General features: G+C 44.1%; 1 protein-coding gene across 1 annotated transcript in view; it reads right to left on the bottom strand.

Moving 5' to 3' along the window:
- Positions 1-13,994, bottom strand: part of SPTBN1 (spectrin beta, non-erythrocytic 1) — a 185,338-nt gene that overhangs the window by 17,005 nt on the left and 154,339 nt on the right. The window contains exons 20-26 of the mRNA XM_007937990.2: positions 13,167-13,391; positions 12,392-12,481; positions 11,929-12,210; positions 10,646-10,776; positions 7,460-7,664; positions 6,665-7,039; positions 52-296 (exon numbers count right to left, since the gene is read on the bottom strand). Of these exons, the coding sequence (XP_007936181.1) occupies positions 52-296; positions 6,665-7,039; positions 7,460-7,664; positions 10,646-10,776; positions 11,929-12,210; positions 12,392-12,481; positions 13,167-13,391 (1,553 nt within the window). The remainder of the gene's footprint in view (positions 1-51; positions 297-6,664; positions 7,040-7,459; positions 7,665-10,645; positions 10,777-11,928; positions 12,211-12,391; positions 12,482-13,166; positions 13,392-13,994) is intronic.

Below are 13,994 nucleotides of genomic sequence, written 5' to 3'. Positions count from 1 at the left end.
CCAGGGCCACATGGCCCCATTTCTTCCCGACCAGGCGGCCAGGAGCATTACCGTGGCTTCTCCTGGGCTTCAATTTGCCGGATTACATCCTCCATCCAGAGCATGAGGTCACGCACCATGCTGAAGAAGCGGAACTTGTCCCCTGTGTCGACAAGCCGTACCCTGCGGCCCTCACAGGCGTCTAGCAGGGCCTTCCAGGCCTCCAGGACTTCATTCTCTCGCTTCTGGATGTCATCAGCTTTGTCGCCAGCGTAGGCTGCCTGGAGACGGGCTGCATCCTCCTGCAGCTGCCTCACCTGCAAAGCCATGGGGGAAACAAGCCAGGTGAGACCACCAAGGCCTTCTCTCCACCAATCACCACTCCTGCACAAGGCAGCACAACACACTGTCCTGCCTGAACCAGAATGTGGGCACCAAGCCACAATATGGTCTCAGCACCCACAATTTCATTGAAGAGTTTGTGTCACAGAAACCAAAGTTTACTATAAAGATATGGAACTACACTGTATTATGTTCTGTATGAATGGTAAGAAATGCAATGCTACAGAACACAGGAGAGATCCCCTGGACATGATCGGGATCATAAAGATGGTATACCTGGGACATGTCCAGAAAGCACATGGCACATATCCAGAAAATTTTTTTTTTTTTTTTAATTTAAAAAAAGGCTAATCTACACCTTCAAGTAAAAATAATATTTTTCATCCTGACTTCGGAAGGAAGATGGGGCAATCTACTTCCGTAGTGATACTGTCTCGGAAACCCAAGGTGGGGTGGAAATGCAATGCTACAGAACACAGGAGAGATTCCCTGGACGTGATCGGGATCATAAAGATGGTATACCTGGGACATGTCCAGAAAGCACATGGCACATATCCAGAAATAGTTGTTGTTTTTTTTTTTTTAAAAAGCCTAATCTACACCTTCAAGTAAAAATAATATTTTTCATCATGACTAAGAAATAAACTGCCATTAAGAACATATTTTGAAGATGGCATTCCATTGCTTTAATGTTGTTTCTGAAAATATGCCTATCAACTATATAACCTTAGTGACCTTTAAACTTAAAGAAACTTAAAAAATGCAGCAGCTAATGTTGAAAGAACAACTAAGTGATGTGGAAAAGAAGTTTTACTGGCTAAATGTCAAAAAAAAAACTTTGTGTAAAACTGGAAGATGAAGAAATCTGGTCAGACAGTGGGTAAACCATTCAGCTGTTAACCACAAGGTCAGCAGTCTGAACCCACCAGCGGGAGAAAGATGGCAGTATGCTTCTGTAAAGATTTAGTCCTGGAAACCTTATGGGGCAGCTCTACTCTGTCCTACAGGGTCGTTATGAGGTGAAATCGACTTGATGGCAGTGGGTTTGGTTTTGGTTTGGGACTGTGATTTGTTATATGCAGCCAATGATGATGCAATTTTCCCATTTGCATCTATGTATTTTTGGTAAGGTATCTTTTTCACCTACTACAGTCATCAAAGCCCAAAGGAGGGAGGAAAAACAAACCAACATCTCAACATAAAACTGGCACGAAGAGAAAAGTTTAGCAAGGAGAAAATGCAAATGAGTATTAAACATGAAAAAATGCTCCACAGAGACACTGTAATGTCATCTATTAATAGGCAAAAATGCAAAAATGCAAAACTCTGTTGGTCTTCTTTGTCAGGAAGCTGATACATGTGACAGAAATCTAGAAGGGCACAGCTCCTGCAGAAGGCAACAGGCAGTAAAAACAATTACAAATGCATGTCTACCCTTTAGACTTTATGATCCAACTTCGGAGAATTTATCTTGCAGATATCCTTGTGTATTCAGGAAACAAATATACATGGGGCTGTTTACTTCAGCATTGCTTTTAAAAACAAAAAGACAAGATAAAGTAAATGTCCACCAATGGGGGCTGGTTAAATAGATGGTAGCACATCCACACACACTCTATGGCTCCAGGAGGACCACTAAGTGGAATAGACAAAGTGCAGACAGTGTGCGCACAATTCTACATTCTGTGTGAAAAAAGGGGAAAACAAGAACAGGTTTATGCATTTTTAAAAATACATTCCACCAAAAAGTATGTGAGTTGTTATACAGGTAGATACGTATGTGTATTACACACATAGTCATGTACATAATAAAGCATGTAGGGGGCACATTCACAGACAGGTAACCAAACACCTTCCAGGATTAGTTAAATAGGTTTGAATGTTTAATGTTTAGGAGCATAGTCTCTTGGGACAACTTCGTCAACTGGTATGATACAGTCCATGAAGTCTATGTTTTACATCCTCGTTTGCACGTCTGGGTCTTAATGCTTATGAGCTGCCATCTAAGATACAACTATTGGTCTCTACTTAATTTGCAGTAAAAGAGAAAGAAACCAAAGACTCAAAGAAGAAATTTGTCTACGGGACTAATAATCCACACGACCCATGGCCTCATCTATTCTGAGACCAGAAAAACTAGATGGTACTTGGCTATCACTATTGATCATTGTAACTAGATGGTCCTGTATAGAATGAGAGAAAAATGTACAATAAAACTCAAATTCTCAAAAAAAAAAAAAAAAAGGCCAGATTGGTGGAGTCCCTGAGATACCCTTTGAACCTGGAACCAAAACCAGTTCCTGGAGGTCATCTTTTAGCTGAACAACAGATTGGCTCATAAACTAAACAATATCACCCATGAGTGCTGTGCTCCTTAAAAACAAAACAAAACATCTATATGAAATCAAATCATCAACATTTATCTTAAAAAAGTTGAGAAGGGGATGGGAAATGAGGGCAGGGAAGTTTGATTAATGGAAATGTTAACAACGAGAATGGAAATAATAAGAATGTTGACATGATGTGGGAAATGTAACGAATGTCACTTGAACGTGTATAAAAACGCACTGCTACAGTGGGCCTCTCAGGGTGCAGAAGAGTATGAAGGGATGGACACTGGGAGGAGGTAACTATGGGGAGGAAGTGGGAGGGGAGCTGCTGCATTGTAAATTTTGGTCAATGACATGAGACAAAGTATATGTGAACTGCTGTATGAAAAGTGAATTTACTCTGTAAATCTTCACCCAAATCCTAATAAAAAAAAACACACTGCTGTCATATAGAAATTAGTAAGTAGGAACCTAATTTGCTATATAGGAGCTCTGGTGGCATAGTGCCTAAGGCATTTGACTGCAAATCAGAAGGCTGGTGGTTCAAACCCGCCATTCACTCCTTAGGGGGCAGATTGGGCAATCTACTTCCGTAGTGACATGGCCTCAGAAACCCAAGGAGGGGCTGCTGTGAGTTGGATCCGACTTGATGGTAGTGAGTCTGTTTTTTTTGTTGTTGTTTTTTTTTTAATTTGCTATGTAAATTTTCAGCAAAAGCACAATAAAATTTTTTAAGAAAACAACTATTCCTGGAGACCCTCTTATGGCAACCCCACATACGTCAGAGTAGAAATATGCCCCAGAGAGTTTTCAATGGATGATGTTTTGGAAGTAGATCATGAGATCTTTCTTCTCAGGCCCCTCTGGTTGGACTCAAATCTCCAACTTCCCAGTTATCAGCTGAGTGCATGAACCAGGGTCACCAGGAAGAGGAAGAGGTAACTTGACAGCAAATGGGAAATGGAAAGGCATATAAAGGCCTTCTTGAGGGATAAGAGAGAAACTAGTAACTGGGCTATTTTATATTTTTAAATTCCTCTTTCCTGTGTGTTTTATATAATGTACATATTAGTAGTGCTGTAACCCACCACTGTCAAGTAGATACCAATTCTTAGTCATGCTATAGAACAGAGCAGAATTGACCCATAGGGTTTTCCAAGGCTGTACTCTTTACAGAAGTAGACTGCCACATCTTTTTTCTCTCACAGAGGGGCTGCTGGGTTCAAGCCAGTGACTTTTCAGTTGTCAACCAAGCATTTAACCACTGCACCACCAGGGCTCCCTGTACATGTGTACAATGTCTAGTTAAAACCACACATGTATGGAGAATGTGTACTCAACAATTATTTTCTGATGAGAATGTGGATTCACAGTCGGAAGGCAATAGTCCTAGGTGATGGGAGCCTCTAGATGTCTGTGTGGACAGCATGTGAGGAAATGCTATGTGGGAGGTGTGTGGGGGGTAAATATGGGCAGGGACAGACAACCGGGGAGCTTGGGCAGAGGTGGATTACTGACCCCATATGCACAAAAAGACCCCTGACTTTGGTAATACATAAGAAAAAGAGGTTTTTATAAAAGATGCCAACGAAGAATCAATGGGATCTGATTTCCCTGCTGATTTGATTTCTACATCCTAAGAGACTTTGGGAAATATTCTCTAATATGGCTCATTTCAATTATAACTCAAATTATAGCAAGCAAGTTCCTGAGAGATTATCTGAAAAGCTAATTTTCTGTATCACTAACCAAACCTTTCCAAGTAATTAAGCAAACAAACATAACCATCTTTTCCTGTACCTCTTGTTTTCTAATTTGCAAGGGCAGCAAAAATGAGAATTCCCACAAGAATTAACTACTGCTTTAAGTAGCCCTTGAGGACCACCCGGAGTGTTTCCCCACATCTCCCTGCAGGAGAATGGTGGTGGATCAAGCTGGCCCAAGAATAAAATGGCCAAGAGAAGTGATCACCACCCTTCTGAGAATCTGCCTTTCTTGGTGAAATGCTATTACAATTAATTTTATAGCTCCTTGTCATAAAAACAAGGAGCTCTGGTGACATAGCGGATAAGGCATTTGGCTGCTAACCAGAAGGTCAGCTGTTCAAACCCCCAGCTGCTCCACAAGAGGAAGATGGGGCAATCCACTTCCACAAAGATTCATAGCCTTGGAAACCCAATGGGGGTCACTATGAGTTGGAATCAACTCAATAGCAGTGAGTTTGGTTTTTTTTTTTTTTTTTTTGTCATAAAGCCTGATGGCTGGTCCAGTGGGTATGGAGAGTTGGAGACTGTAAAACTTGAGGGAGGCGATTCCTGGTTCCTGGCCTGGATTCTACTGGACCCTTGTTAGGTTCCCTCATCTCTCTGAGCCTCAGAGAGGAAGGGACTTAACAAAAAAAATCAAAAAGCAACTCCACCATCTCTGAGTCTCTTCTATTTCTAAACATACATCATTTTCAAGATGCAAAGGAAAGACCTGTTACTGATAAAGTTGCTATCTTCATCTCTAGACATTCCAAGTTTCTCCAAGCTTTTATTATGTAAAAATAATCAGAGAACTCTGTTACATTTATATAGCTCTTCCTACATCCTTAATTTTGCAAACAACCTCTCAATCCTCAAAGCATTAGGGCATTGAAGCTGAGAGAAGAAAACCAAACTTGCATAAAGAGCAACATGCCCAAGTCAAATCAGGGTCTGCCCTTGTCTAGAGCCTGTGCTCTTAACCACATGTCAGACTGCATCCTTACACATCCTGCTGCCACACATCCAAGACCTCAGGTGGAATGAAAGCCACTCAACATGAAGTTGATGAGCTTTCAAATGGCAGCTTTTCGCAGCACTGGGGAATCTATCAGACCAGAGACCCTTATAACATCTGGTGGGCCTCTTCTAAAACCTGTAGGTACACTACAGAATGGTAAGGCTGATCCATCACATCAGGGGCCAGCAAATTTCAACCCAGGGCCAAATCCAGGCTGCTTGTTTTTATAAACCGAGACTTCCAGAATGCAGCCATGCTGGTTCGTTTATGTCTCCTCTGAGGCTGCTGTATGCTACACAGCTGAGCAGTTGCAACATATGGCCCACAAAGTTGAAAATATTTACTACCTGGCCTTTGAATCAGATAATTAATACACTCTTCACAAACAAAAATAAAACCTCTGGTGGCATAGTGCCTAAGGCATTTGACTGCTAACTAGAAGACTGGTGGTTCAAACCCAACAACCACTCCTCGGAAGGAAGGTTGGGCAATCTATTTCTGTAGTGATACTGCCTCGGAATCCCAAGAAGAGGGCGCTATGAGTTGGATCTGACTCGACGGCAGTGCATTGCGTTGTGTTATCTTTAGTAAATCTGCCTTCCCTGGGACTATGAAATTGAGAAGGAAAACTAATTGTGTTTCAACTAAAAGATCCAACACCAAACTAAACAAGAAACTACAGAGATCAGAAAGGAAGCTGGAGGGTGATTACACTATAGCTTCTTACTGTTGACTGTTACGACTTGGTCAAACATGTTTTAAACTAAGTTTTAGTGTTAGCTGTTTTATATTGGGGTAAAAAGGCTACCAGGCACATTAAAACATTAGAGCTGTTATGTCTCTTCGCAAATACATAACTTGGACTGTGGCTGATAGAAAATAAGAAGATACTATTTTGGAAACAATTCTCTTTGGATATGCAAACGTAATACAAACTCTTGTTGCGAAGGCCTGTCACTCGCAAATGTTTGTGTGTGCATCTGGCTTGTATGTTTACTTATATTTTAATTATGAAGACACTCAGTTAACAACATTTGCAAATGTGGCAAACTTTAAACTTTATGGAGCATGACATGGCAACAGGCACGTGTGTACTTGTGTGTGGGTTTCACTTGGGCAGCTCTTCCAGGCATGTTTTGAAGGAGCCAAGGAATGGCAAGATGTTGAGAGAGGCACAAAGACTCTACGGAAAGGAGTCCTCCCCACCCACCCTGGCCAAACACCCCTATCAGAATGCCCCCACCCACCTGAGTGCCCAGGGCCTGGATGTCATGCTCAAACGTGGTGTGCATCCTCTGTAAGGTTTCCACTGTGTTCTGATCCCGCCCAAGCTCCTCAGGGAGTTTCTTGTGTTTGTCCTGTATGCGTCCAAAGATCTCCTTGGCATCGTGGTAAAACTTGTGCAGTTCATAGGAGGCAGCAAGAATCTGTGTTCTTGTGTCAATGAGTTCCAGGAGGTCAGCCCAGGCTTCGTTGAGGCCGTCCTTCCACTCAGCGATGGTGGCGGCATCTGAATGCCCGGAGTTGATGAGTTCATCTGCCATGTGGTTGACTGTATCCACACGTTCCTGCCCAATGTTCCCTGTGTCTCGAGCAAATTCTCGGAACCGTTCTTGTAACATCTGAAATAGGAGTGAGCATAAAGAAATCAATGAGGCCATTGTGAAAAGTGCATTTCCTGATCACATGAATATCATTTGGAAAGAATCTGCCCCCAGGAGGGAGGTAATGAGTGATACACATGACTTGACTCAGGAATAAGAGATCTTAGCTTTAAAATCTCTATCAATCAGGCTTCCTCCAGCTCACTGGAGCAGAATAAGGCACTGCCTCCATCTCTTTTCCCTTCCGGAAGGGGGCAGAGAGGTTAACCAACCTAAGTCAAAGGCACCAAGTAAGTGATAACACCTGAGTTCAAACTGAATCCTATGACCTTTGATTAGAGTGTACGGTGTTCATCTGCTCACAAATGAAGGCTACAGATGGACTTGCTTGTGCAACACTCACCGCACAAGCATGCCTGCTCTAGACAAAGTACTTGCCGTGACGTGCTCGTAGTCCTGGCCCAGCTCGTGTGACCCTGCAACCACCTCCCGCTCAGCGATCCACTGCTCCAGGTCGTCCACCTCCCGGTTCAGCTGGAAGAGCCTGTGCCTCTCGTCCAGCTTGCCTCTCCTCTCCTCAGCAAGGTCTTTCAGACCAGCGTACAGCTTGTCTACTTTGGACTGCCGCATACTAATGCGCTCACTGGAAAAGAGAGAGCATTGTGGGGGCAAATGAACTTTAAATGCCAATTTTCTTCAGGGGGAAAAACAAATGAGCTAGAGATACCAGGAGAGCCCGTTCCATGAAATTTCTCAAAGGAAACTTCTAGGTAACCTATTTGGCTGGAAAAATAAAACTCTGAAATTTGACCTCAACTTTAAGGAATAATAGGTTCATATGTGTAAACAAAACATACAATAATTGAGGCTGAAGGCCATCCTGAGAGTAAAGCTGGAGGGAGGGGAGGGACTCTAAGTCAATTTTTACTAATGTGGAAGTCAGGATTTCCTTCAACATTAGAAATTAGTGAAAAATCAGTCATGCTGCCAAAGGGACAAGTGACCCCCTGCCCCCATCTGGCATGATCCAGCCTTTGCTTTCTCTGGGCTATACACACTTGCCTACTAGGAGAGCTGACCTTGGGGCTCCTGTTTTATTGGTTCTGAAACTTCAGTCAGGAGCTCTGGTGGCACAGTGCTTAAGGCATTTGACTGCTACCCAGAAGGTTTGTGGTTCAAACCCACCAGCCACTCCACAAAGGAAGATGGGGCAATCTACTTCTGCAAAGATTTACTGCCTAAGAAACCCAACAGTGGTCCCTATGAATTGGAACTGACTCGATGGCAGTAGGTTTGGTTTGGTTTGGTTTTGGGGTTTCAGTCAGGAGGCTTCTTACTTTATTTTCCACACCCCGTTTTGGAAAAACAATCCTATAATAGGAAATCAAAGAGATAAGGACTTGACGGTGCTTCTCCCTGGAGACTCAAAAAAACCAAACTCACTGCCATCGAGTCGATTCTGACCCCCATTAGGTTTCCAAGGTGATAAATATTCATGGAAGTAGATTGTCCCATCTTCCTTCCACATTGTGGCTGTTGGTTTTGAACGGCCAACCTTCTGGTTAGCAGTCAAATGCCTTAGGCACTGCACCACCAGAGCTCCTTCCCTGGAGACTAGGAAGCCACTTTCCTGGAAATCTTGATCAAGGACACCTTAAGGACCTCCCTGACCAACACAGACATTGAGCCGACCTCATCTCCCTCAACTTGCCTTGGTTAACCCATGAAGCCCATTCTTTCTTTTCTCAGCCACAAATGGATAGTTACACAGAAATCTAAAATGACTGCATTGAAATTAATCAAGGAGCCTGTTGTATATACCCACTCCTCACTTATCAACATGGTTAGGTTTTAAACACCCTGTTAAGTGAAAATCAACATTATGTGAGAATGGAGGACTTTTTCCCCCATTTTCAGACTATCCATTTGTCCAATTTTCTCTATTTAGAAAATATGATCATAGAAATAATAACAGCTAATATTTACTGATGTAATCATCAGTGTGACAAGTCCAGTTATGGATTATTCCTCTGCAAGGAGGTGGCTTGGAGGAGACAAAGCTAGATAAATCCAGGCTGTGTGACTGCAGGGCCTACCACTCAACCACTTCACTTTCTTGCTGTGCTAGGTCAGAGCCTCCCTCACAGAGCCACCTCCAGGGCTTCCCTCCCACCCTGGCAAGCACTGCATTACCAGTCTTGGCACCTGCTCTGCCCTTGGCTTAGGTCCTCTGTGAGGGCACTGGGATCCTGGCTGCACACCCGACCCCACTGAGGCCAAGGCTTCAGACCCAATTCAGCTCACTTTGGTATGCATGTCTGCTAAACACCCTCCCTGATGACTGTTTCCTCCCTTCTCACCCCACAGCAATTTCGAGTTGCAGCGCCTCAAAGCCATCTAGGAACTGGGAATACAGAGCAGGCACCTGCTGGCTCTGTGTTGCCTGTCCACGGCAACAGACATGGCGCCTTCACCAGAGGGAAGGAGCAGAAGGCATGGAGCAGCTTGGCCCAGCTTCCCAGAGGCTTCCCGAAGATACTTGCAGGACAGAGCACTCCACAGCCTTTGCTGCTATGCCTGCTGCCTCATTAATGGGCAACACAGTTGATAGTAGATTTTTAACTGTCATTGTGAATGCGAAATGTCAGCGAGACAGTTGGTAAGTGAGGAGTCGGTGTAGTTGATGACTATTAGGCACTCATTTCTCTATTTTTCCAAAGGCACCCTCAGCACTTGTTGTATGAAAGTTAAGGATGAGAGCAAATCAGATAATTCATTCTTCCTGGGAGTTGTTTTATTTTATAGGCCCATGTATTCTCTGGGAGCTCTGGTAGCATAGAGCCTAAGGCACTTGACTGCTAACCAGAAGGCTGGCAGTTCAAACCCACCAGCCACTCCTCGGAAGGGTGATGGGGCAATCTACTTCTATAGTGATACTGCCTCGGAAACCCAAGGAGGGGTCGCTATATGAGTCAGGTCCGACTCGACGGCACACAACAACAACATCATTTATTCTCTATCATGCCTCTTAAAATTTGCTCTCCCAAATAACTATCTTCCTAAACAGAATGACTTTTCCAATCCAGGAGGTAGTGTTTTGATTACATATATCTGTGTAAGTCACCTGTACTTCTGACTTTTACCATCAATCATCTTTATTAACTTATTTAATTTTACTGTAATTGGGGTGAAAGTTTACAGAGCAAATTCATTTTCCATACAGCAGTTCATACACATTTTGTCTCATGACACTGACTGCAGTTCCCCACACTGTAGCAGCTCTTTTCCCACTTTATCCCCATAGTTACTCCTTCCTCCCATGCACTCCCTCACCCTGAGCTAGCTCCCTGTGCAAACACTGCCCTTCTGTTCTCCCATGGCCACCAATCATCTTTTCATAGGGCCTTGACCAAAAGGAAATACTTATCCCATAAAATCAATTTCCTAATGTAACAAACAGTTCCCTTTCCTATGCAGCTTAGACCTCTGGGCTTGTTTTCAAAATACCTCCCAAACACGAACCTCACCCATTACTCAGGATGAATGCTGCTGTTTTCTTGGGTAAAGAACTCCTTACTGGGAGGAATGGCTAGCCCAGCCTCTTCTTTACAGAATGGCACTCACCTTTCAGGATGGCTGTCGGCCACCAGGGCCCGGCTGGTCTTGGAGAGCTGGTGCACCGTCTCCGCGTAGTCTTCCACAGCTTGCTCCAGAATCTGGTGCTTCTTCAACATGGAGACAGCACTCTGCTCATCCTGTGGAGAGAGGGACGGTCACAACACAGCTGTCTACTTCAGGGCCAAAGCCACCTCGAAGAGGGACAGGCTGACTGCATAGCAGAGCCGGATGAAGGATCACCAGAAAAGAAAACACAGATGTGTGATAGGGGCAGTGTGACACAGAAGGTTTCCAAGAGTATCGACAGGGACTGGACCACAGAGGTCTCTCTGAAAGACAAATATGAGGACAATATAGACTGTGTTTGTCTTTTTCTATTCATGCTCTTATTGTCTTATGCAATGTTGTTGTTAGTTGCCATCAAGTCATTCCAAGTCACGATCCCGTGTATAGAGTAGAACTGCTCTACAGGGTCACCGAGGCTGTGATCACCAGGCTGCTGAGGGATAAAGTCAAGTTCAGGCAAAGCAAGTACATCATGGCTGGCTGAGATTTTTCAGTCATCAGGTACATTGGCAGCAGCATTTTAGAACCTTTAAAGTACTTTTAAACAGTCTCAGAGGCCTCTTGTACCTCTTGCAAAAGCCCAGGTAATGCTATACCTAGAGAGAGCAGAAGTACCTTGGTATATTTCTATTAAAAAAAAAAAAAAATGATCAAGGTCCCTGGGTGGCACAAAAAGTTCAGCACTCAAGTAACTAGCTGCAATGTAGGCAGTTCAAACCTCCCAGCCACAAAAGGTTAATCATTTAACTACTAACCAAAAGGTTGATGTTTTGAACCCATCCAAAGGTGCCTCAGAAGAAAGGCCTGGTGATATGCTTCTGAAAGGTCACAGCCTTGAAAACCTATGGGGGCAGTTCAACCCTGCATACATGGGGTCAGGAGTTAGAACTGACATGATGGCAACTAACAATAACATCAGGTTAGACAACAAAAGCATGAACAGAATGAGAAAATAAATAAATGGGATCTCATTCAAAAAGATAGGTGTAAACTCAGTCTTAATAACAGACCAGGATTCAGACAAGAAAACTTTGAGGGGAAACAGCAGCTAGATTTCAGACGCATGCACCATGGTGCCCCAGTGACATTCAAAGGCGACAAGTGAGATGATCACAAAGACACAGCCACAAGCAGAAAATGAGGTCAGGCTTTGAGTCTGAGGCTGGATGGGGGCAGAAGACAGGCTTCTCACATCCTTTCACAGGGCTGGAACACTCTCTCACCTTGGCCTTCTCCTCAGACATCATGTACAGCTCCTGCTCACTCATCCACGCTTCAGCCTCAGCCGCGTCAAAGTAATACTGCTGGGCCTTGTGCGACTCCTCAAGCCGCCTGTGGCGCTTCTCCGTCTCCTCAATGAGGAGGCCCCACAGCTGCTTCAGGTCGGCGAGCCTCTGCCTGATGGCCTCAGCATTGAGGCTACTGCTGTCAGTGATGATGTTCTGGCTCCGCTCGAAGATGTCGTCGATGCGAGGCTGGTGTCCCTGGATTTCCTTCTGGAGGGTCTGTGTGGGAGTGGGACACACACACAGGAGGGCTTGCTAGATTACAACTGCACAATGTTTATACATCAAGCCATTAGTGTTAAAAAGAAATCACAGGCCTGCAAAGCTCTCCAACATACCCTGCCTTGTAATTTACAGCAATTATCTATCAGACTAAGCTAGCCCAAGCAGAAACACTTACCTGATTTTTCTTTATTAACAGCTGCACAGTCTGGAGGTTGTGGCCATGATCCGTGGAAGTTGCCAAAGGCATCCTCTCTCCAACCCACAACTGGAAAAAAATGTAAATAGGCAGTCAGACAGAGTCCCCGGACCGTTCAGCAGAATAAATATAAGAGACAAATGAGCAGCAGGGGGTGGCAGAGGGGCCAGCTTCACAGAGACAGTGTGCTCGACACCATTTGGAAGAGGCCCCTGAGGAAACACCGCCCTCGTCTCACACACAGGGCAAGGGTTACGCTTTCAAACCTTACTGTATCCCCAGTGTCTGGCTCACTGTGAGTCTTCATTATTTACTTATATTTAAAAATACTATCACAGGGGTTTCAAAATGAGACAATCAGTGACAACAATGGAGAAGCATTTTGTGTCAGAGTGAAAACTAGCAAACAAGCCACTGAGTTGATTACAGCTCAAAGGTACACCATGTGTGTCAGAGTAGACTTATGCTCCACAGGTTTTTCAAGGGCTGAATTTCTCAGATGCAGATAGCCAGGCCTTTCTTCTGCAAGCCTCCAGGTGGACCAGAACCTTCAATCTTTTGGTTAGCAGCCAAGCACTTTGACCATTTCACTACCCAGTGATTTGGAAAGCAGAAAAAACCCTTAGCATTCACAGAGCTTCACCTGTGACAGCTCAGCTCACAGAATTCATAGGGTGAATTCAACAGAATATGGACTTTAGGACAAGCAAGGAGCTTTAGGGAAAAGCCACTTGTGCTATAAGGGCCCACTCACAATCTCGTCTTCCACATCCCGGTTGAACTGGTGGATCTCTTTGGAGGCTAGCAGATTATGCTTCCGTTCGTTCAAGGGTTCCAACAGCTCCATGAACTTGGTCTGCACAGTGAGGCGCTTGCTGTCCACCTCGTCCGTGCTCTTGCCCTCCTGGCTCAGGGCCTGGGCTTGGCTCTGGAGCTCCTCGATCTCCTTCTTCCGCACTTCCATCTGATTTTCCAGCATCTGGGGGTGGGAAAGAGATCAACCCTTACACCACACACAGAGGAAAAGCAGTCCTACAAAAGGTTTGTTTTCGGCATTAACCAAAGAGAAGGCTGAAGAATGTGAATTTATACAGTGGAGAGCCCAGGAGATGGTGCTAAAATCTATCACACTACCATTTAGCCCTCTGCTTCAACAGCTTACTATTTTTTAAAATCCCTTTTTAGGGTTTTTAAACTTGGGTGTAATATCCAACTTTATTCAGGAACTGGGGAGGGAAAACAAGAATTAATACAAAGGACAATCTTTATTTGCCTATCAAGAAGCCTTAACAAAAGTTGGAATCCAGTTTATTACAGGATGGAATAAGGTTTTGAAGTGTCAATTCTTGTAGGCAAGAAGGATACCTAATGTTCCTCAATTCAACTGGGAGGCTAGAATTTTTTGTACATACTGGATAAGCAGCTATGATACACAGATTGTTTATTTACATGAAGAAAACAGGCATCAGTGGAAGTAGAGGTGCCCCACTCAAGAACCACCATACTGGGAAGACCATACACTGACAGCTTGTAGATGAGGGGCTCAGAATCCAGGAATAAACTAAGTTTCTTTTTTTTTTAA

The sequence above is a fragment of the Orycteropus afer genome, unplaced genomic scaffold (genome assembly GCF_000298275.1).
Source record: "Orycteropus afer afer isolate SDZICR_OR568_19922 unplaced genomic scaffold, OryAfe1.0 scaffold00046, whole genome shotgun sequence".
Taxonomy (NCBI): Eukaryota; Metazoa; Chordata; class Mammalia; order Tubulidentata; family Orycteropodidae; genus Orycteropus; species Orycteropus afer.
The sequence above is the reverse complement of the archived record's forward strand: the minus strand, read 5'-3'. Positions and strand labels throughout refer to the sequence as shown.